This window comes from Stegostoma tigrinum, chromosome 22 (assembly GCF_030684315.1).
Source record: "Stegostoma tigrinum isolate sSteTig4 chromosome 22, sSteTig4.hap1, whole genome shotgun sequence".
Classification (NCBI taxonomy): domain Eukaryota; kingdom Metazoa; phylum Chordata; class Chondrichthyes; order Orectolobiformes; family Stegostomatidae; genus Stegostoma; species Stegostoma tigrinum.
Genome location: NC_081375.1, coordinates 36,988,963 through 37,009,702, shown reverse-complemented (window position 1 = coordinate 37,009,702; position 20,740 = coordinate 36,988,963). Strand labels below are relative to the sequence as shown.

General features: G+C 40.9%; 2 protein-coding genes across 6 annotated transcripts in view; one reads left to right on the top strand and one right to left on the bottom strand.

Annotated features, from left to right (window-relative positions):
- nup85 (nucleoporin 85) overlaps positions 1–278 on the bottom strand; it is a 39,121-nt gene extending 38,843 nt beyond the window's left edge. For 3 of the 5 annotated variants that reach the window (XM_048555528.2, XM_059653782.1, XM_048555530.2), the window contains exon 1: positions 175–278. In XM_048555528.2, coding sequence (XP_048411485.2) covers positions 175–213 — 39 coding nt within the window. In that variant the 5' untranslated portion in view covers positions 214–278. Of the gene's footprint in view, positions 1–25; positions 126–174 lie in introns of those variants that run through there. The other 2 variants (XM_048555532.2, XM_048555533.2) reach the window with 1 other exon arrangement.
- Positions 279–6,101: 5,823 nt separating this feature from the next.
- Positions 6,102–20,740, top strand: part of LOC125463665 (small ubiquitin-related modifier 3) — a 28,815-nt gene continuing 14,176 nt past the window's right edge. Inside the window, exon 1 of the mRNA XM_048555231.2 lies at positions 6,102–6,237. Coding sequence (XP_048411188.1) covers positions 6,217–6,237 — 21 coding nt within the window. The 5' untranslated portion in view covers positions 6,102–6,216. The remainder of the gene's footprint in view (positions 6,238–20,740) is intronic.

Sequence of the window (20,740 nt, the reverse complement as noted above, 5' to 3'; positions counted from 1 at the left end):
GTCTCCCTCTCTAAAAATGTTCTACCAGGCTGCGGTCCCGGGTCACACGGGAACAACCATCCGATTGTACAACAACTGCTCCGGAGACACTCTTCCTGGCACTGTCTAATGGACGATCGGAAAAAAACTTTCTTCCTCTGTCGAATCCCACCTCTTCGTCTCCCTCACCCTCACCATTGGGATCGGCTCATATTCCTGAAGTGAATCCTCCATCGCGCTCCCTTGGTCACGCCGCGCCGCCCGCTCATCAAGGACCCCATCACTGGGGCGGCCTCTTAGTTGCCTGATCAGCTGATTGTATCCACCACTGAACCACAAACACGCGGTTTCAACAAATGCTGGGCCTGATCTAAATGTTGTCAAGCGGCGACGGTTGAAGAAAATTCCGCTAGTTTCCCAGCATTAACGAACATCAGATAAAACGTGGTCAGTGCTACAGACTGGACCAAGATGAAAAACAGCTAATAGCCCAGATTCCGAAATCACCTTTAGCGAGTCTGTCCTGTTCCACTGATGGAGCAAACCCACAGAGTCAGTTGTATCTTAGCGTCTTCAATGTAATGAAACGAACTTTTCACTGGAACATCATAAAACAATATTTGACACATTAAGAGATATTAAAACAAACCAAAAGCTTGTATCAGAGAAACTATTTAATGAGCAACCTAAAGAAGGAAAATAAGGTAGGTGGGATGAGGGAAGATATTCCAGAAATTAAGATCCAGTCACCGTCACACAAGGGACCAGAATCGAAGATGACATTATTTGGAGGTGGTGGAAGGACTTGATAGTAAGGTTGAAAATTTTGAAATCAAGACATTGCTGGTGTGGTAGACAACGTCGATCAACAACCAGGAGATGGTGTGTAACTTGGTGTGAGTCAAGACTTAGGTTTAACCTGAACTCAAAAGAGGCAACAATGTTGGAGAACAACCAGTATTGCTTATAAATGGTCAAGTCTAGAAGTAAACAGGGAGCATGAATGGTTTCCATAACAACTGAGCTGAAAAAGATGATATTAATAAGTAGAGATAACAAAGTGTAGAGCTGGATGAACACAGCAGGCCAGGTAGTGTCAGAGGAGCAGGAAAGCTGACGTTTCAGATCTGGACCTTCTCCAGAAAACGTCAGCTTTCTTGCTTCTCTGATGCTGCTGGGCCTGCTGTGTTCATCCAGCTCTGCATTCTGTAATCTCAGAGCATCAGCAGTTCCTACTATCTCCATACTAATAAGTTGTCTTAGTGATGGCACAGATCTATGAGAACATAAACTCATCTCAAAGTGAAATTTAACACCAAGGTTCTTAATCTCAAGTTGCAGCCAGGAAGAGGGAAGGGGTCTAGCCAGGGAACAAAGTTTAAAGCAGAAACCAAAAATGACGGCTGCAATCTTCCCAATATTGGAAAAAAAATTCTGCACAGCTATGCACATATCAGGTGATAAATGTCTCATAGATTAACAACAGTGGAGGAGTCAAGAATGACGAAGTGGATTTGGGTGGCATGTACACATGAAAACAAATGTTGTAATCACTGAGGGGCATAATGTAAATGAGAAATAGGAGAAAGCTGAGAAACGATTTCTGAGGGGACTCCAGAAGTAACAGTGTGAGACCAAGAAGAGAACATGTGATTTTTAACCGTGTTTAGATATATAAAAACACAAGTAGGTGACAGTAATCTCATCCAGCTGGATGACAGGCAAGAAGAGTTTTTTTATTCATTAATGGGATGAGGGCATCACTGGCTTGGCAGCATTTCTTGCCCGGGGGCAGTTCAGAGTCAACCACATTGTTGTGGGCCTGGAGTCACATGTAGGCCAGACCAGGTAAGGATGGCAGTCTCCTTCCCGAAAGGACATTAGTGAACCAGATGGGCTTTTCCCTGACAATTGATTCATGATTGTCATTAGATTCTTAATTCTAGATATTTTATTAAATTCACATTCCACCATCTGCCAAAACAGGATTTGAACCCAGGCCCCAGAATGTTATCTGGGTTTCTGGATTAACAGTTCAGCAATAATACCACTAGGCCATTGCCTCCCCTCAAGAGAGGATAATATGGTCCACTATGTCAACGGCTGCAGAAGAGTCAGGAAGAATAAGGAAAGAAAGTTTACTTTGTAGCAATTTACCTTTGCATACAGTTGGGAGAAGTGGCTCTGAGAGTCTCAGGCATCTGGTCAAATGGGCAAGGAAACCTCCTGCCGATGAACACCTACTACCTTCCCTCAGTTGAGCAAACCTGTGCTCTAATGTGTTGAATATGACTTGGTGGAAGCATTGAGGATAGGAAGGGCACAGATGATCCCTGCCCAAGGACTGAACGTCCATTAACAGGCTGCCTTGGTAGCACCACAATTGACCAAGCTAGCAACATGTAGATGAGGGTAGTGCAGTTTATATAGTCTACACAGACTTCGGTAAGATCTTTGACAAAGTCTCACTTGGCAAATTGGTTAATTTGTTCATGGGGTTTGCTCATGGCTTAAGAGCTCATGGGATCGGGGGCAGTTTTGGAAATTGGATCCGGAATTGACAATGGCAGGAAGTCTGGGGGGGTGATAGTTGAACGGTGATGTTGAACTCACACTTACGACATTTGTTAGACCTTAGCTGGAATATTGTGTACAGTTAGGAAAGATGTGTATGCATTGGAGAGACTGCTGATGCAAATTTAAATGAATGGATCTAGGAATGAAAAATTTCAGTAATGAGGACAGAAAGAATAATATAAACCCTACAGCGTGGAAGCAGGCCATTCAGTCTATTGAGTCGACAGTGACCCTCCAAAGAACATCCCATCCAAACCCACCACCGTACCCTATCCCTGCATATCCCATGGCTAATCCACCTACCTTACAGATCCCTGAACTAAGGGCAATTTAGCATGGTCAATGGACCTAACCTGCACATTTTTGGATTGCAGGAGGAAACTAGAGCACCCAGAGGAAACTCAGGCAACCTTGGGGAGAATGTGCAAACTCCAAACATACAGTGACCCAAGGCTGGAATCAAATGCGGGCCCCTGGCACTGCATTGCAGCAGCACTAACCACTGAGCCACTGTGCTGCCAATAGTTTGAAGTTGGGACTGTTTCTCCTTCCAGATAAAAAGGCTGATTAAGATTTGATCGAAGTTTTCAAAATCTTGAGCAGTCACATAGATTAGGCACTGAGAAGTCATTCACATTAATAAAACTGAGGTCATAGATATGTAAAAGAAACAGGGTGATGTGAGAAAAACATTTTTCACACAGTGCGTAGTTGGGATATGGGATGCATTCATTGCGTGGAAATCTGGTGAAGGTAAGTTAGGTTGAGACATTCAAGAGGTCATTGGATGATTATTTGGATGGAAATAGTGTGCCAGAATATAGGGAAAACGCAAGAGGTTGGTGCAAGGCAGTGATGCTAATTTGAAGAGCTGGTGCAGGCATGGGGGGATGAATAGCCTCCTTTTGCACTGTAACTATATGATTCTATGGGATTTTTGTTACTGGAAGTCTGTGTCCAGTGTTATGCCAAATGGCTCCATGCTGGATTCTTACTATTGATGATCTAGACATGAGTCTAGGAGGTAAGATCTGTAGTATCAGAGATGACAAGAAAATTGATGGTGTGGTAAATAACAAGAAGGAAAGCCTTACACTACTAGACTATTTTGCTGGGCCAGTCAGATGAGCTAAATGGTAGCAAATGGAATTTTTTCTTGAAAAGTGTGATGTATTTTGTAAAGACTAATAAGGCAAGGGAATAAACGTTAAATGGTAGGACTCCAGAATATACAGAGGAACCTTGGTGTGCATATCCATAGATTCAGCAGGATAAGGTAGCTGTAAGATAATTGCCATTATTAGTCAAGGGATTAAATACAGGTGCAAGAAGTTTAAATGGAGCTGTATATTACGTTAGATCATGAGAGAGGTGCAAAGGAGATCCACTAGGACATTGCCTAGGCTGGAGTAATTCAGCTATGAAAAGAAACATTAGATAGGCTCAGAGATAATGGGAACTGCAGATGCTGGAGATTCCAAGATAATAAAATGTGAGGCTGGATGAACACAGCAGGCCAAGCAGCATCTCAGGAGCACAAGCTGCTTTGTTTTCTTTGCAGCAGAGAAAGCTGAGGGGAGCTGATTGAGCTGTACAAAGTTGTGAAAAATTAGATAGAGAGAAATGTTTCCCCTTAGTAAAGCGGTTAGTAACCAGGGACATAATTTTACGACAAGAAGTTTAGAGACATTTAAGGGGTAAAAGAAAGAGGATAATGGATATCTGGAACCCACTGCCTAAAAGGATGGAAAAGGTAGTAACCCTCAAAACACTTAAGGAGCATTTGGATGAGCGCGCAAAGTCCTAGGGCTGTAATTGTTTATTATCTATGTTAATGAAGAAGCAAAAAGGAATGTATCCAAATTTACTGACGATACAAAAATAGGAGGCATGGTGTAATTGAGTCATAAGGAATTTTCAAGGGATGTAGATGAGTTAGTGGACAAAAACTTTGGTAGGAAGAATGTCTGACATTACCCGAAAGAATTGTTCACACTAGGTCACTTGATATATTTAAGGAGGAGAGAGACAGATTTTTGAAATATAGAACAGTTGAGGACTCTGAGGAACTGACATGAAAAATAGTTGAGGTCTGGGGAAAATCAGTCAGGATCTTATAGAATAGCAGAATAGTCCCGAGGGGCTGAATAGACAAATCCTGCTCCTATGTCTTAGATGCAAAATTGCAATAACTCTACTTGCAGTGCTTTTGGTATGTCCATAAGGACTCTCACTAACTTTTACAGATACACCCTATGATCAACCTGTCCAAACAAAGCTTTTCACTGTACTTGGGTACACATGATAATAAATCAAATCACATCTTTAAATTTTTGGATTGTACCGAGGTATCGATCATGGAAAGTCACCTGATATTGACGGCATTTAAAATTTCAAAATTTTTAAAATTTCAATTTTGAAACCTGAATTGGAAGCCAATATATTCTTGGGAAGGCATTCATTTTCAGCAGCTTTCATGGTACAAATAGGACAATCAGTGATATGCAAAAATGCATGATTTTGACATTGGTCATGGTAATGACACTTAAAGACCATTCGTGGGGATATGGGGTGCAATAGTCAGTTTGAAACAGAGATTCATAGTCAAAAGTAGTGATGAGAGAGACACTCACCAGACTTAATGTTTCAAGTCTGATATGCCTGTTCCTCTTTTCTGAATAAGTTACATCAGACTTGAGAATTAAATCATCTTCTATCTCAATGGATGCTGCCAGATCTGCTGTCTCCTGCATTTTCTGTTATTTCAGATCTTCAATCTGTAATGTTTGATTTTTATAATATGATAGCGTCACCCTTGGCAGTTTTGAAAGATTACCGGAATTGGGAACTGTACAGAAGAACAAATCCCAAGAATGCCCAGAGACCGAACAACAGGGTGTTTTAGATGCAGCTATAACCATCATCAACAATTCAGAACAACTAGGTTTTTGCAATACTCATCAAGCAAAGGGAACTGCACTGATCTCAAGAAGCTTTAGCTTAGTAATGGAAGTTAAAGCACAAATGCAGTCAGTTGCGCTGTTCTGAATGCAATCCATCTTGTTTGGAGTGCATTGGCTATAATGTTACCTCGATCCTCTAAATAGTAAGGATAGAAGGAATTTGAGAGTTCTACATGCTTCAGGTTTGAGAATGACAACACACAAAATCCATGAAAAGAGTGATAATTCCCTGTAAAATAACGGGGGGGGGGGGGTAAAAGGAATTGCCTTATTCACCTCCAAACCCCATCCTTCGAGCCTCCACTTTGTCACGCTTCCCGCCCGCCCCTCCTGCTTCTTCTCGTTTCACCTTTCCTTCACCCAGTGCCACTATCCCCTCCACCCCCCTCTGACCCAAAGCCCCTCCGCCATTCTTCCAACCGTCCATGCACGCGCACCCACTGACGTATTCAGAACCGGCGCTTCGCGGTCACGTGTCCCTCCCGGCGGGAACGCGTTCTTGGACCCCGCCCCTTTCCCGGTCCATCTACCAACCGGCTGGGAGAGACCGTTTCGCGGGAGCGCGCACGTAGTCTGCAGCCAACTTGCGTGCGCGCGAACGAGATGCATCGGGGGCGCGCGTTTGCCTCCCCTCCCCGATTCTCCTGCTCCCTCTCTCTGACTCTTTGTGCTGAGGAGACGCGGGCGAGAAGACACAATGGCGGATGAAAAGCCTAAGGTAACGGGGCGGCATGAGGCAGCTTCGGGCTTAGCAGTTGGAGTCCCGCCTTCCTCCTGTCGTTCTCTTCGTTTCTCGGCCTTCAGGATTTGGTTGTTTGGTTGGAGGCCGCTCCCTCCCTCGTTCGGCCCTGTTTGAAATTTTGCCGCCATATTCGGAGCGGCAGGAGCCCAGGCCTAAGGCCTGAGTCTCACTGGCCCAGTTGTTCAGGCGGAGTGGTCATTTCTGGTATTTAGTTAGAGCCCAATCCCTGCGCTGAAGGCGTGTCGAGGGAATTCCAGAGCCCAGAACCATGTTTATCTCTCTGCGTATTTAAAATAATGACTACCCATTTGCAGTCACCTAAATTCCCAGGCTGTACGTGCCTGATAGATATAATGACCAAGTTATATACTAATATGTAATGGCCATGCTATACCAAAATACACGTGATCAACTGCATCTTTGAATCACACGTTTTTAATAGTAGAGCTATGTATTAATATCAAATGGTGAAGCTCTATTGTGTATGTACAATTGCTGATCGTACCAATGTACCAGTGCCACCCATCTCCCAGGTGAATGTAAAAGATTTTATTTGAAGAATAAAATCTGTTTTGAAGATGGGCTACATAACCAATACTTATTCCTTAATTAACTTTGTCAAAACAGATCACTACCCATTAACACATTGCAGTTTTGGAAGCTGTTGACCACAGGTTGGTAGTCACTTTATATCACATGATTGAGAAAGACTGCAGTATACAAATGCAAGTCTTTTGGGAGAAAAACTCCACTACATGACATAGTGTGTAAAAGATAATGTAATTCAAAAACTTGAGACAACATTGTGATTACAGCATAACTACATATGTGCTAATTAGCTCTCATGTGGAGATGGAAAACATCCGTACTGGTCAGCAAGTTAAAGATACAGTATGTGGGTGGAAAATGAACTTGTGTTACTGGGGGCTTGCTGGGGGTATTGCAGTGCCTCTACCACCATTTGCAGGTGGCATCTAATGTAATGGGTTTATTTGTTACCAGACTCAGTAGCACGTGAGCTTATGTTAGAGTTGTAGCAAGCTGAAATTTGTTTATAACTGAGTCATTTACACACAGATACAAGTGAGAAATGTATTGACTGGTAAAGAACAAGTGTAGAACAAGAGTTGTGATGTTTTCATGGATTTTGAAATGTTACCTGTGGGTAGACAAATGATCACTGCAATGAGAGTAGGAGTCTGCATACAGATATGTAATTTGCACAATATGTTTAGTTTTTAGTGTTTGTACCCTTTTGTTTGAAAGTGTGTTTTTGGACCCCATACTGCTGTGAGGTTAACCTATGAGGAGCTGAGTCATAAAGATCAGATTCAATCCAGTCACTACTTTTAGTTGTACCCGGTGAAAGCAAAGATGGGTATGTTCCAAACAAAAATAAAATATTGCAGATGCTGGAAATAAGAAACAAAATCAGAAATTGCTGGAAAAACCCAGCAAGTCAGCCAGCATCTGTGGAGAAAAAGCAGAGTTAACTTTTTGGGTCCAGTGAAGAAGGATCACTAGACCTGAAATGTTAACTCTGCTTTCTTTCTATGGATGCTGCCTGACCTGCTGGTTTTTTCCAGCAGTTTCTGATTCTGTTTCTTATTTCCAGCATCTGCAGTTCTTTGGTTTTTTAAAACCTGGTTCTCTCTGCGTCTGCAAACCCTTTAAAATAGCATCCTTACTTTACACTTTTCTATGTGAAAGTATATCACCTCATAATTCTCCACCTATTTGCTGACTATCAACCCACTCTATCAACCTGTCAATGTTGTTTGAAAGTTCAACACTGTCATTCTCATGATTTACAGCTCTCCAAATTTTAGAGGTGTCTGAGATTTTGAAATTATCCCCTCCACAACAAGATCTAGAACGTGTGTATAAATCCGGAAAAGCAAGGGTATCAGTACCAATCTCAGCGCAACTCCATTACAAATCTTCCAGCCCAAAAAAATAGGGAAAAGGTACTGAGCAATTGGAATTGAAGGCGAACAAGTCCCAGAGTGTGCTGGCCTCTATCCTGGGGACTTAAAACTAGTGGTAGCAGAGATATTGGATCCATTGGTTATAATATTTCAAAATTCCCTGGATGCAGGAAAGATTCCAGTAGGTGGAAAAAGTCTATTATACTTTTATTTGAAAAGGGAGGGAGGCAGCAAAGAGGAATCGCCCCCCCACCCAGACTGGTTAGTTTAATGTATGTCATTGAGTAATTGTTGGAATCAATTATAAGGGAAGTAATAACAGACATTTGGAACGTCAAAATATGATCCATCAGTGTCAGTATGGTTTTATGAGCGGTAAATCATGTTTCTTTACTTTGCTAGAGTGCTTTGAAGATGTAACAAGCAACTTGGATGATGATGATCCTGTAGATTTGATGAGATGTTGCACAAAAGGCTAATACATGACGAGAGCTGACATGGGGTAAGGGGTAATTTATTAGCTTAGGTAGTGGCTTGGCTAACCAGCAGAGAATCAGGATAAAAAGGTCTTTTTTTTTGGTTGGTGAAATGTAACTAGTGGGATGCTGCAGGATTTGGCCTCCAGGCCTCAACTACTAATAACTTATATTCATGACTTGGATGTGGGGATAGAAAGTGCTATCACTAAATTTGCAGATGACACAAAGATAGGTGGGAAAGTATGTTGCAATGAAGAAATAAGAAATTTACAATATGGATAGGTTAGATAAATGGACAAAAATTTGGCAGATGAAGTTTAACATGGCTAAATGAGAGGTTATCCATTTTGGTCAGAGAAATAGAAAGGCAACATAATATCTAAATGAGCAAAAACATGAGAGAGCTTTGATGCAGAGGGATCTAGCTATCCTTATGCATGAATTGCCGAAAATTAGAATGCTGATACAGCAGATAATAAAGGCAAATGGAATTTTGGTATTTATTATGAAAGGAATAGAGTATTAAACTGGGGAATTGTTGATGCAATTGTACAAGGCATTAGTAAGACCGCACCAGGAGTATTTCTCACAACCTTGGTCTCCTTGAGTACAGATGTAGTTGAAATTGAAGCAGTGCAGAGGAAGTTCGCTAGATTTATTCCAGAGATGAGGGCTTTGCCTTATGAAAGGAGATTGACAAGTGGCTTATACTCTCTGTGGTTTTAGAAGAATGAGAGATCTAATTGGGGTATATGAGATGCTAAAAGCGATTGACAAAGCGTAGAAAGGATATCCTGAGGTCTGAAGAAGAGTCATTGGACCCAAAATGTTAATTCTGCTTTGTCTTTGTTAATGCTGCCAGACTTGCTGAATTTTTATGGCAATGTGTGTTGTAATAGTAGAAAAGATGTTTCCTCATGTGGAGCAATCTGGAATGAATGGTCATAGTTTTAGGATAAGGGGTAGCAACTTTGAATCAAGTGAGGATAAATTACTTCTCTCAAAAGATTATGAATCTGGAATTCACTAACCCAAAATACTGTGGATGCTGGAACACGAGTAAATTCAAGCAGGGGAGAGACAGATTTTTAATTAGTAATGGAGTGAAGGGTAATAGAGAGCAGACAGGAAAGTGGAATTGAAGCCCAGTTGAGATCAGCCATGATTTATCAAATGGTGGACTGAATTGCCAATTCCTGCTCAGAGCTCTTATTACCTCCTGTTTCATATCTCTCTGCCAATTTTGTATCCACATTATTACTGAGATAACAAGGTGTGGAGCTGGATGAACACAGCAGGCCAAGCAGCATCAAAGGAGCAGGAAGGCTAACGTTTCGGGCCTAGACCCTTCTTCAGAACTCTCCAGCATCTGCAGTTCCTACTATCTCTCCACATTATTACTGTTCCTTTTATTCCATAAGTGAATAGGTTTCCTGACAAGTCTGTTGTGTGGTATCAAATGCCTTCTGGAAGTCCATGTACACTACATCAACAGCCTCGCCATCAATAACCTTTTCTGTTACTGCTTCAAAAAAACTAGTCAATTGGATATGATATTCCCTCAACAAATCCAAATTGTTAATTCTCTCCTTTCCTACCACTGAAATTTAACTGTTTTGTAACTGTTGGGAATATCTTTACTAGCTTTCGCGAACATGTTTGCAATTCTCCAAAAAAGCACCACCCCTGTAGATTATCGCCAGTCTGCAATTTAGTCTCCCTTACCTGCAGTATCATTGATTTATCTTATCCAGTGCCTTACAAACTTGTAAGTGCTGACAGCATATAGAATAATTCGACCTTGTCAGTTTTGAGCCCTTCTAGTGCCAGAGCTTCTCCCTCTGTAACCATGATGTAGGCAGCATTCGCCTCATAGGTAAAGACCAATGCAAAATGTTCATTCAGCTGCTGATTGTTACTTTAAAAAAAAGCGGGCATGGTGGCTCAGTGGTTAGCACTGTTGCCTCAATGCCAGGGACCCGGGTTCAGTTCCACCCTCAGGTGACTGTGGAGTTTGCACATTCTCCGGGTGCTCTGGTTTCCTCCCACAGTCCAAAGATGTGCAGGTTAAGTTGATTGGCTATGCTAAATTGTCCAGAGATAGATGGGTTAGCTGTGAGAAATGCAGGGATACGAGAATAGGGTAGCAGTGTGAGTTGGGTGGGATGCACTTTGGAGTGTCAGTGTGGACTCGGTGGGCTGAATGGCCTGCTTCCACGCCATAGGGCTTCTATGATTTAACACCCCAGCCACAACCCCTGCCTCCAGGTCTAAACCTCCATTCTGGGTCCAAATTGACACAAATTTCCTCTTTTGCTATTGATTATAGAAGACTTTGGGATTTCCTGATCTGTTGGTTGCTAGTCTTTTATTATAATCCCTCTTTGCTTCTTGCAATGCTTCTTCATCTTCCATCAGAATCTTCTGTATTCATCTTGGTTCTTCATTGTTTTCATACCTGACATATTGTAAGTGAACGTTTCTTCAATTTAATGTCTATCATTTTTTGTCATCCAGGGAACTCTGAATTTTTTCTTCTGCCTTTTTCGTTTGAGGGAATATATCTTGAATGTGCGTAAAGTCTTGGAATGTAGCCCATTGTTTAGCTTTTGCTTCTTCTGCCATCCCTTTGTTCCAGCCTGTCCAGCCCAGCTTTTGTCCATTGAAGATAGGTATTGACCATTTTATTTATTCTTCCTCTAGATTGACCAATGTCACTTTGTACTGTTAATGTAAGCTTATGATACAATGACTTCTGTCCCCCAGTGTTCCCCTACAGTCGTTTGGTCGACTTGTCCTACTTCATTCCGCGGGATCAGGTCCAGCAGTGGCTCTTTTTTAATTATTGGGACAGGATATGTACCATTGTATGGAAAGTAAAAACTGAGAGAATTGCGGATGCTGTAAATCAGGAACAAAAACAGAAGTGGCTGGAAAAACTCAGCAGGTAACATTTTGGGTCCAGTGACCCTTCCTCAGAACTTTGTTCTTTCCCCAGAATTTCTGAGGAAGGGTCGCCAGACCTGAAATTTAACTCTGTTTTCTCCTTCCGAGATGCTGCCAGACGTGCTGAGCTTTTCCAGCAACTTTGTTTTTATAACTGTTATGATGTTTACACACCTGTGTAATTTCCTTGCAGACTTGTTCCTCTATATTCTTGCCTCCAGCTGGTGGTCAGTACCTGATACTGAGAATGTAATTGCACCCTTCGTATTCCTCAGCTGTAGCCAAAATGATTCTGTCTGTGAATTCTCTGAAACTTCTTTTTGCTCCAGTACAGCAATTTTCTCTTCATCCAAAAACAGTACCTTTCCTCCTTTTCCTATATTTTTTGAATATTTTGTAATTGGGGATACTTAATACCCAGATCTGCCTTTCCTCGAATCAGGTCTCTGTTGTCATTGGCAACATTATAATCTCACCAGGCAATCAGTGTTTGTAACTCTCCAATCTTATCTGTCAGAAGGTAACTGATAGGCCCTAAACCTTGGCATCTCTGTCTCTGAATATGCTCCCCATTCAGGCCTAACTCCTCTTGCCCCAGAAGGTAAGTCATTTTCAGCCCTATTATCTCCAGGTGGAATTCAGTTTACCCAGTTACTCCAATTCTGGCTAGGGCTGTGATGTGGCTTTATGCACCATTCTGAGAAACTAAAATTGGACTAATCAAGTTAAAGATATTATCATTCTTAAAAAGTTCTGCTAAATAATTGTGCAAAGACAGATACCAGGTTGGTCGATTGGACAGAATATATAAAAGCAAAAAAAGGCTAAAAACTTAGAAAAGTGAAAAATCAGTGTGCAAGAGAATGCCGGCCAGGCAATATAAAAGTTTGAATAATATTTAAAAAGAAGAGTTAACAAAGTGAGCATTAGTTCTATAGAAAGTGTCTGGAAAATTGATGATAATGTGGGGAAAAAACGAGCAATGGCAGGTAATTAAGCAGATATTTTGCAATACTGTTCTGTACAAAGAGCATCCAGAAGCAGGTACTAATCAGAAATTGCAAAGGAAGAACTTGATAAAGTTCTTATCACTAGCAAAGTGGTATGGAGTAAATTGTTGGAGCCACTTGCTGATGGATGTCATCCAATTACCTTAGAAGAAGTGGCAAATGAGAGAGTTCATGTATTGGTTTTAATTTTCTAATATTTCCTTGATTTGGGGAAGGACACCTTTGATAGGAAGATAAAAAGTGAAACTCTAAGTTTGAGGTGATATTGTGATATGGATAAAAGGAAATTGGTCGATGTACTGCACTAGATTTCCAGAAAGAATTTGATAAAGTGTCATATCAAGGATTATTACAGAAGTAAAAGCTCAATGTATTTGAATCGGAGGTTGTCTGGCTAACAGGAAGCAGAGAGTAGGGATAAATTGATCTTTTTCAGGTTGATAAAATGTAATGAATAGTGTGCAGGGATCAGTGCTGGGACTTGAACTGTTGACAATTCATATAAATGATTTGGATGAAGCAATTGAAAGTATGGTTGCAAAATTATTGCTACTCAAAGATAATAGGGAGTAAGTTGTGGAGAGATGAGAGATTTCAGAATTGCTGAGATGTGGATGGAGGCATTTGGTCTATCATGTCTGCACCAGCTTTCTGATCATTTTAACAAGCGAGTGGGCAAAGATGTGACAAATGAAGTATAATGTGGGAAAATATGAAATTTCCATTTTGCAGGGAGACTATTAAAGCATATTACCTGAATGGTGAATGATTGCAGAGCTCTGAGATGCAGCGGGACCTGGATATCCTAATGCATGAATTGGAAAAAGTTTGTTTGCAGATGGAACAAGTAACTTGGAAACTAATAGAACGCACAATGGGTACAGCGGATGCAGTATACCACATTGGCGGATGTGCAGGTGAATATCTGCTTGATGTGGAAAGTCATCTTGGGGCCTGGGATGGGGGTGAGGGAGGAGGTGTGGGGGCAAGTGTAACACATCTTGCGGTTGCAGGGGAAAGTGCCGGGTGTGGTGGGGTTGGAGGGGAGTGTGGAGCGGACAAGGGAGTCACAGAGAGAGTGGTCTCTCTGGAAGGCAGACCAGAAGGGTGGGGATGGAAAAATGTCTTGGGTGGTGGGGTCGGATTATAGATGGCGTAAGTGTCAGAGGATGATGCGTCACATCAAGCAGATGTTTACCTGCACATTCGCCAACGTGGTATACTGCATCCGCTGTACCTGTGCGGCTTCCGCTACATTGGGGAAACCAACCGGAGGCTTGGGGATCGCTTTGCAGAACACCTACGCTCGGTTCACAATAAACAACTGCACCTCCCAGTAGCGAACCATTTTAACTCGCCCCTCCCATTCCTTAGACGACATGTCCATCTTGGGCCTCCTGCAGTGCCATAATGATGCCACCCGTAGGTTGCAGGAACAGCAACTCATATTCCGCTGAGGAACCCTGCTGCCCAATGGTATCAATGTGGATTTCATCAGCTCCAAAATCTCCCCTCCCCCCCACTGCATCCCAAACCCAGACCAGCTCGTCCCCGCTTACCTAACATGCTCTTCCTCTCACCTATCCCCTCCATCGACCTCAACCCACACCTCCATTTCCTACCTGCTAACCTCATCCCATCCCCTTGACCTGTCTGTCCTCCCCGGACTGACCTATCCCCTCCCTACCTCCCCACCTGTACACTCTGCCTGTCTTCCGCTCTATCCATCTTTGGTCCGCCTCCCCCTCTCTCCCTATTTATTTCAGAATCCTCTCCCCAACCCCCTTTCTGATGAAGGGTCTAGGCCCGAAGGGTCTAGGCCCGAAACGTCAGCTTTTGTGCTCCTAAGATGCTGCTTGGCCTGCTGTGTTAATCCAGCTCCACACTTGGCTATTTCGGATTCTCCGGCATCTGCAGTTCCCATTATCTCTGATCAGAATGTTTAAAGAATTGGCTTAATGGCAGGAGTTGGAGTGTGGCGGTAGTAGGTAACTTTTCAGACTGGAGGCCTGTCACCAGCAGTGTTCGACAAGGATCGGTTCTGTGTTGCCTTTTGTTGGTCATTTATATAAATGATTTGGGTGAGAATTTAGAAGGCATGGTTAGTAAGTTTGCAGACAAAATTGGTGGCATAATAGACAGTGAAAAAAGGTTTTCTAAGATTACAAAGGGATCTTGACCAGATGGATCAATGGACTGAAAACTGGCAGATGGAGTTCAGTTTGGATAAATGTGAAGTATTGCATTTTGGTGCTACAAACAGGGGCAGGAATTATACAATTAATGGTATGGTGTTGAGTAGTGTTGTAGAAAGGATATTTCTGAAACGATCATCCAGTGAAAATATATGGATTGGAATTAAAAATGAACAGGGAATGATCACCTTGATGGAATTGTACTGTAGACCTCCCAATAGTCAGAGGGAAATCGAGGAATAAATACATAAGGAAATCTCAGAAATTTGAGAATAATAACGTTGTATTAGTAGGTAATTTTAATGTTCCAAACACTTAACACTATGGTAGCTCCAGTAAAAGTTTGGATGGTGAAGAATTTATTAAATGCATTCAAGAAAATTTTCTTTTATCTATATGCAAATGTTCTTGTTAGAAAAGAAGCAAAACTTAACCTTCTGTTGAGTAATAAGACAGGGCAAGATATGGTAGGGGAACATTTTAGGTCTAGTGATCATAATTCTATTTGTTTAAAATAGTAATGGAAAAGGATAAGCCTTCTGTTAAAAAGTAGTGTTTTTAACTGGAATAAGATAAATTTTAATGGTATGAGACAAGAACTTTCAAAAATTGTTTGGAGTAGACTGTTCGCAAGTTAAGGAACGTCTGAGAAGTGGGAAGCTTTCAAAAGTGTGATAATGAGAGTTCAGAGTCCTTTCTTGTTAAGAGTTAAAGGTAAGGCAGATAGGATTAGAGAATAATGGCTGAGTATAGATTTTGAGGTTCTCGTCAAGAATAAAAAAGAATCGTATCTGAGATATAGACAGCTGAGCTCAAATGAATTTCTTGAACAGGGTAAAGAGTCTACGGACATTTTTAAGAGGGAGATCAAGAAGGCAAAAAGAGGATATGGGTGAACTTTGGCAAGTAAGATTATGGATAATCCAAAGAGATTCTACAAATACATTAAGGACAAGCAAACAACTAGAGAGAGAGGATGGCCCCTTAAAGATCAAAGAGGTCATCTTTGTGTCAAACCTCAGGAGGTGGGAGAGGTATCAAGTGAATATTTTGCGTCAGTTTTTACTGTAGAGAAAGAAATGGAGGGTAGAGAAGTCAGAGAAATAAATGTTGATGTTTTGGAAACAGTTCGTGTTACAGAAGAGCAAGTGTTGGTGGTCTTAGAAAATATGAAGGTGGATAAATCTCCAGGACCTGATCTAGTGTATCCCAGGACTTTGCTGGACGGTACGGAGGAAATTGCGGAAATATTTGTGTCATCGAGAATAACAGGTCAGGTAACAAATGACTGGAGAGTGTCTAATGTTGTGCCTTTGTTTAAAAAGAATGTAAGGAGCACCTGGGAACTATAGACCAATGAGTCTGACTTCGGTGGTGAGTAAGTTGTTGGATGTGATTCTGAAGGATGGGATTTGTAGGCAAGGAATGATTAGGTATAGTTAGCATGGTTTTGTACAAGGGAAATTGTGTCTCACAAACTTGGATGAGTTTTTGAGGAAGTAACCAAGAAGATTGACAAGGGCAGAGCAGTAGACGTTGTTTACTTGAATTTTAGTAAAGCTTTCGACGAGGTTCAATGTGGTAGACTAATTAGTAAAGTTAGATCACGAGGGATTCAGGATGAGCTTGCCAATTGGATACAAAATTGGCTTTAAACAGGAGACTGTGAGATGCTAGACGGTTGTTTTTCTGACTGGAGACCTGTGACTAGCAGTGCTGCACAGGGATCAGTGCTGGGTCCACTTTTGTTTGCAATTTTATGTAAATGCTTTAGATGAGAATATAGAAAGCATGGTTAGTAAGTTTGTGGATGACACCAAGGTTGGTTGTATAGCGGACAGTGAAGAAGGTTACCTTAGATTACAAAGAAATCTTGATCATTTGGGTCAATTGGCTGAAGATTGGCAGATGGAGTTTAATTTGGGTAAATGTGAGGTACTACGTTTTGATAAAACAAAGACAAGACTTAGACAATTAAAAGTACAGTTTTGGGCAATGTTGTAGAACAGAGACATCTACAAGTACAGGTACATAATTGTTTGAAGTTAGCATCACATATAGATAAGGTGGTTCAGAAGACATTTAGCTTGCTTGCCTCCATTGTTCAGACTTTTGAAAATAGGAGTTAGGATGTTATGTTGAGGTTTTACAGGACGGTGGTGAGGCCTCTTCTAGAGTATTGTCCAGTTCTCGTCTCCCTGTTATAAGAAGGATATTATTAACCTGGAGAGGGTTCAGAATGTTACCGGGAATGGAAGGTTTGAATTATAAGGAGCGGCTGGATAGGCTGGGAGTTTTTTCACTGGAGTGAAGGAGGCTGAGAAGCAACTTAATAGAGGTTTATAAAATAATGAAGGGTATAGATAAAATGAATGGCAGATGTCTTTTCTGTAGGTTGGGGAATTTCAAGACTGGGGAGCATATTTTTGAGGTGAGAGGAGAAAGATTTAAAAAAGATGTGAGAGGCAATTTTTATTTTAGTGGTTCAAATGTGGAATGAATTTCCAGAAGACATGGTGGATGTAGCTACGGTTACAACGTTAAAAGACATTTAGACAGGTACATTGAAAAGATTAGGGATATGGGCCAGGACCAGACAAGTGAGATATTATTTTGGGATTATGTTCGGCATGGACTGATTTCCAGGCTGTATGATGATGACTCTTCCTGACTGTTTGGGAATATGGAGGCAGAGAGGGAACGAGTGACTGCCTGTCTGTTTAAAAGAATCAAGGAGGTGAATCAGGAGTTGATGAAATCATTGCTGCTGCTAATCTGTTTCTCTTGGGTACTGATGAGGGAGGAGTGTAGTCATTGTGAAGTCCATGGTACCATGGGTGACTCTGCTGCACAAGAGGAAGAATGTAAGAGCAGTACAGATAGTGTGCTGACTTTTAATATTGCAGGAATTTGAGTACAGAAATAAAATGTCTAACTGCAGTTATATAGAGCCGCTTGAGACTGCCTGCAGTATTGTGTCCAGTTTTGATCGTCTTATCTATGGAAGGATATATTTACCGTAGAGGGAGTGCAATAGAGGTTCATCAGACGAATCCCCAGATGGTGGATTGTTTTAGGAGAATTTGAGGAGACTGGTCTTTGAGAATTTTGTAAATGAGAGATGATCTCATTGAAACTTATACAATACTTGCAGAACATGACAGGTTGGTTATAGATAGGATGTTACCCCTGAATGAAGAGTCTAGAACCCATAATCTTAGAATAAAGGATGGACAATTTAAGAAAGAAATGAAGAGGTTTTTTTTTCTACTGACAGGGCAGTGAATCGTGAATCTTAAATCTCCATCAAAGGCCATGGAAACTCAATTGTTGAGCATGTGCGTATCTGCATCTGGATTGTTGTAATGTGCAATGCTATGGATCAAGTACTAAAAAATGGGATTAGCCTGGGCATCCAGTTTATTCAGCTGGTATAGACACTGAGGTGAATGGTCTCTCTCTCTGTAGTGTAACATTTCTGCGGTTCTGTGTTCAAAACAGATAACAATAGATATTTGGATATTCAACAAAATCAGTGGATATGGGGATAGTACAGCAAAGGCTTTGTGGTAGATGACCAGCTATGGTTTAATTGAATGCTGGAGCAAACTCACTGGGCTGAATGGTCTACCTCTGTTCCTACTACCTATGCTGAACTCCACAGATGAGAGTTGGCATTTCTCTCTGCTCACTCCTCCCACTGATGTGAGACCCATTGCCTGTAACGATAGAAGGGCAGAAGCACTCACAACATTTAAGAATTTAAACGTACGCAAGTGATGCCAAGGTATACAAGGATATGGACCAAGAGTTGGAAAATGAGATTAGCATAATGGAATGGTATTTGACCAGCACAGGCTTGTTGTGCCAGAGGATCTTTTATTGTGCTGTAAACCTCTATGACTCTGTCCCGGTGCATCTTTTTTTTGATGTTTATAGGATCTTGTTAAATGGATCTTAACTGCTTTGTTTATCCACATAACAATAAATACAATTGGTTGGCCTTAAGGTGTGATCCTACAGAAGGAAACCATTTGGTCCATTGTTGCTGTACTGGCTCTTTGAGTTCTACTCTTGCTCTTTTTCCACAGAAAGTTAAACTTTAAAGTTGTTCAAACTGCCTCTTGAATCTGCTTTCATCACAAGAACGTGGCTTTGTATAAAAGAAATTCATTGCTTGACCACCCCCTCCAAAATACTACATTTGTAATCTTGAATCTTTTTCTTCTGGTTATTGACACTTGAACGAATAGAAACAGTTTCTCCTTACTTGCTGTTATGAAAATCCTTCATTATAATACAGAATAGTGCTGATAAAGTTCCCTTTCTCCATTGAATGGCAAAGGTTAACAATTTTAGCTTCTTTAGTCTTGCTGTGTAACTGAAACCATTCATTCCTGGTACCATTTCAGTAAATTACTGCATCCTTTCGAAGGACTTCATAATATTCTGTGGTGCCTAGAATTGGACATAATGCTCCACCTGAGACCTAAAGGTAGAGTATAACTTGCTTGTTTCTATATGCCATGCTCTGTTTGTAGAGCCCAGGGTCTTGAATGCCTTGTCAATTTGTCATGTCATTCTAAGACAAGTGTGTGAATTCTCATCTCTCTATTCTCTTAAATTCCCTTAAAAATGCATCACTTTGCACTTCATTCAAATTCATCTTTTGTCTGTCTTTCTGTTTCACTTGTTTATCTGCTACTACCTTCCTTATTGCATGTTAATTTATAAATTATCATCTGCAGACTTTATGCACTTAATATTGAAGACTAGACTATTAACATGTCTCAAAAAGAGCTGTAGTCTCAAAATTCCCCTCTCGGGGACCCAACTGGAAATTGCTGTCCAGTCTGAAAATAAATACCATTAACTGTTTTCTGTTGCTTACTCGATTTCAAATATATGATGACGTTGTTAGTTTAAATTCCTCAAGTTTTGGTTTTGCTAACGTATTTGTTAGGTAGCACTTTATTAAATACCTTATGAAAGTCTGGCATCTCAATCATAATGTGATCATAATCACATTATCGTCTGTTATTTCATTGAAGAGTGCAATTAGTTTTGTTAAACATGATTTACCTTTAAATAGGAAGTGATTTATAAGATTAAATATGGGTCCATCAAAATTAGAGACATGGTAGGGGAGGGACCTGTGGTTGTAGAGTATTTGGATTTTCAAAAAACATTTGATAAGTTCCACACAACAGATTATCAGACAAAACTAAAACTGGGTGGAGGCTAACAAATAAGTGTGGATCAAGAATTGGTTAGATGAAAAGCATAGGAATAAATTGAACATTTTCAGTTTGGTAAGCTATAGCTAATATCACAAGAATCAGTATTTGGGCCTTAGCTATTGTCAATCTATATTAATAATTACTTTAAGACTGAGTGTAACTTAAAATCTGCTGGCAAAAATTAGGTGGGAAAGTAACGAACATGTTGCATTCAAGGAGGATGTGAGGGAAATGTTTGGGGTAAAAATTGGGTAGTAATTAATATGATAGCTTTTGTTACAAATGTATTGGTGTATAATAAATCTTTCTAAGTTATGCAGGGTGTTGGTGAGGCCACAGCCAAAATATTGTGTATTTTAGTGTTGCTACCCAAGAAAGTGCATAGTTGCCCTAGGAGGATTGTGATAAAACTTCACTGGATCACTTCCATAAAATTCTTTCGGCACCTGTCAGAGCAGATGCTGAGCAAATGTTTCTTCTGGCTGGTGTATCTGGATCTTGGGGGTCACAGTCTCAGAATAAGAGGACTTGAGATGAGGAGAAATATCATCACTCAAAGAGTTCTAAGACTTCGGAATTGCCAAATTCAGAGAGCTTTGAATGCTAAGTTGACATTAAGTGAATTCAAGGCAGAGGTTAATAGATTTATTTGGTATTGGGGATATAATGTAGTAAAATAAA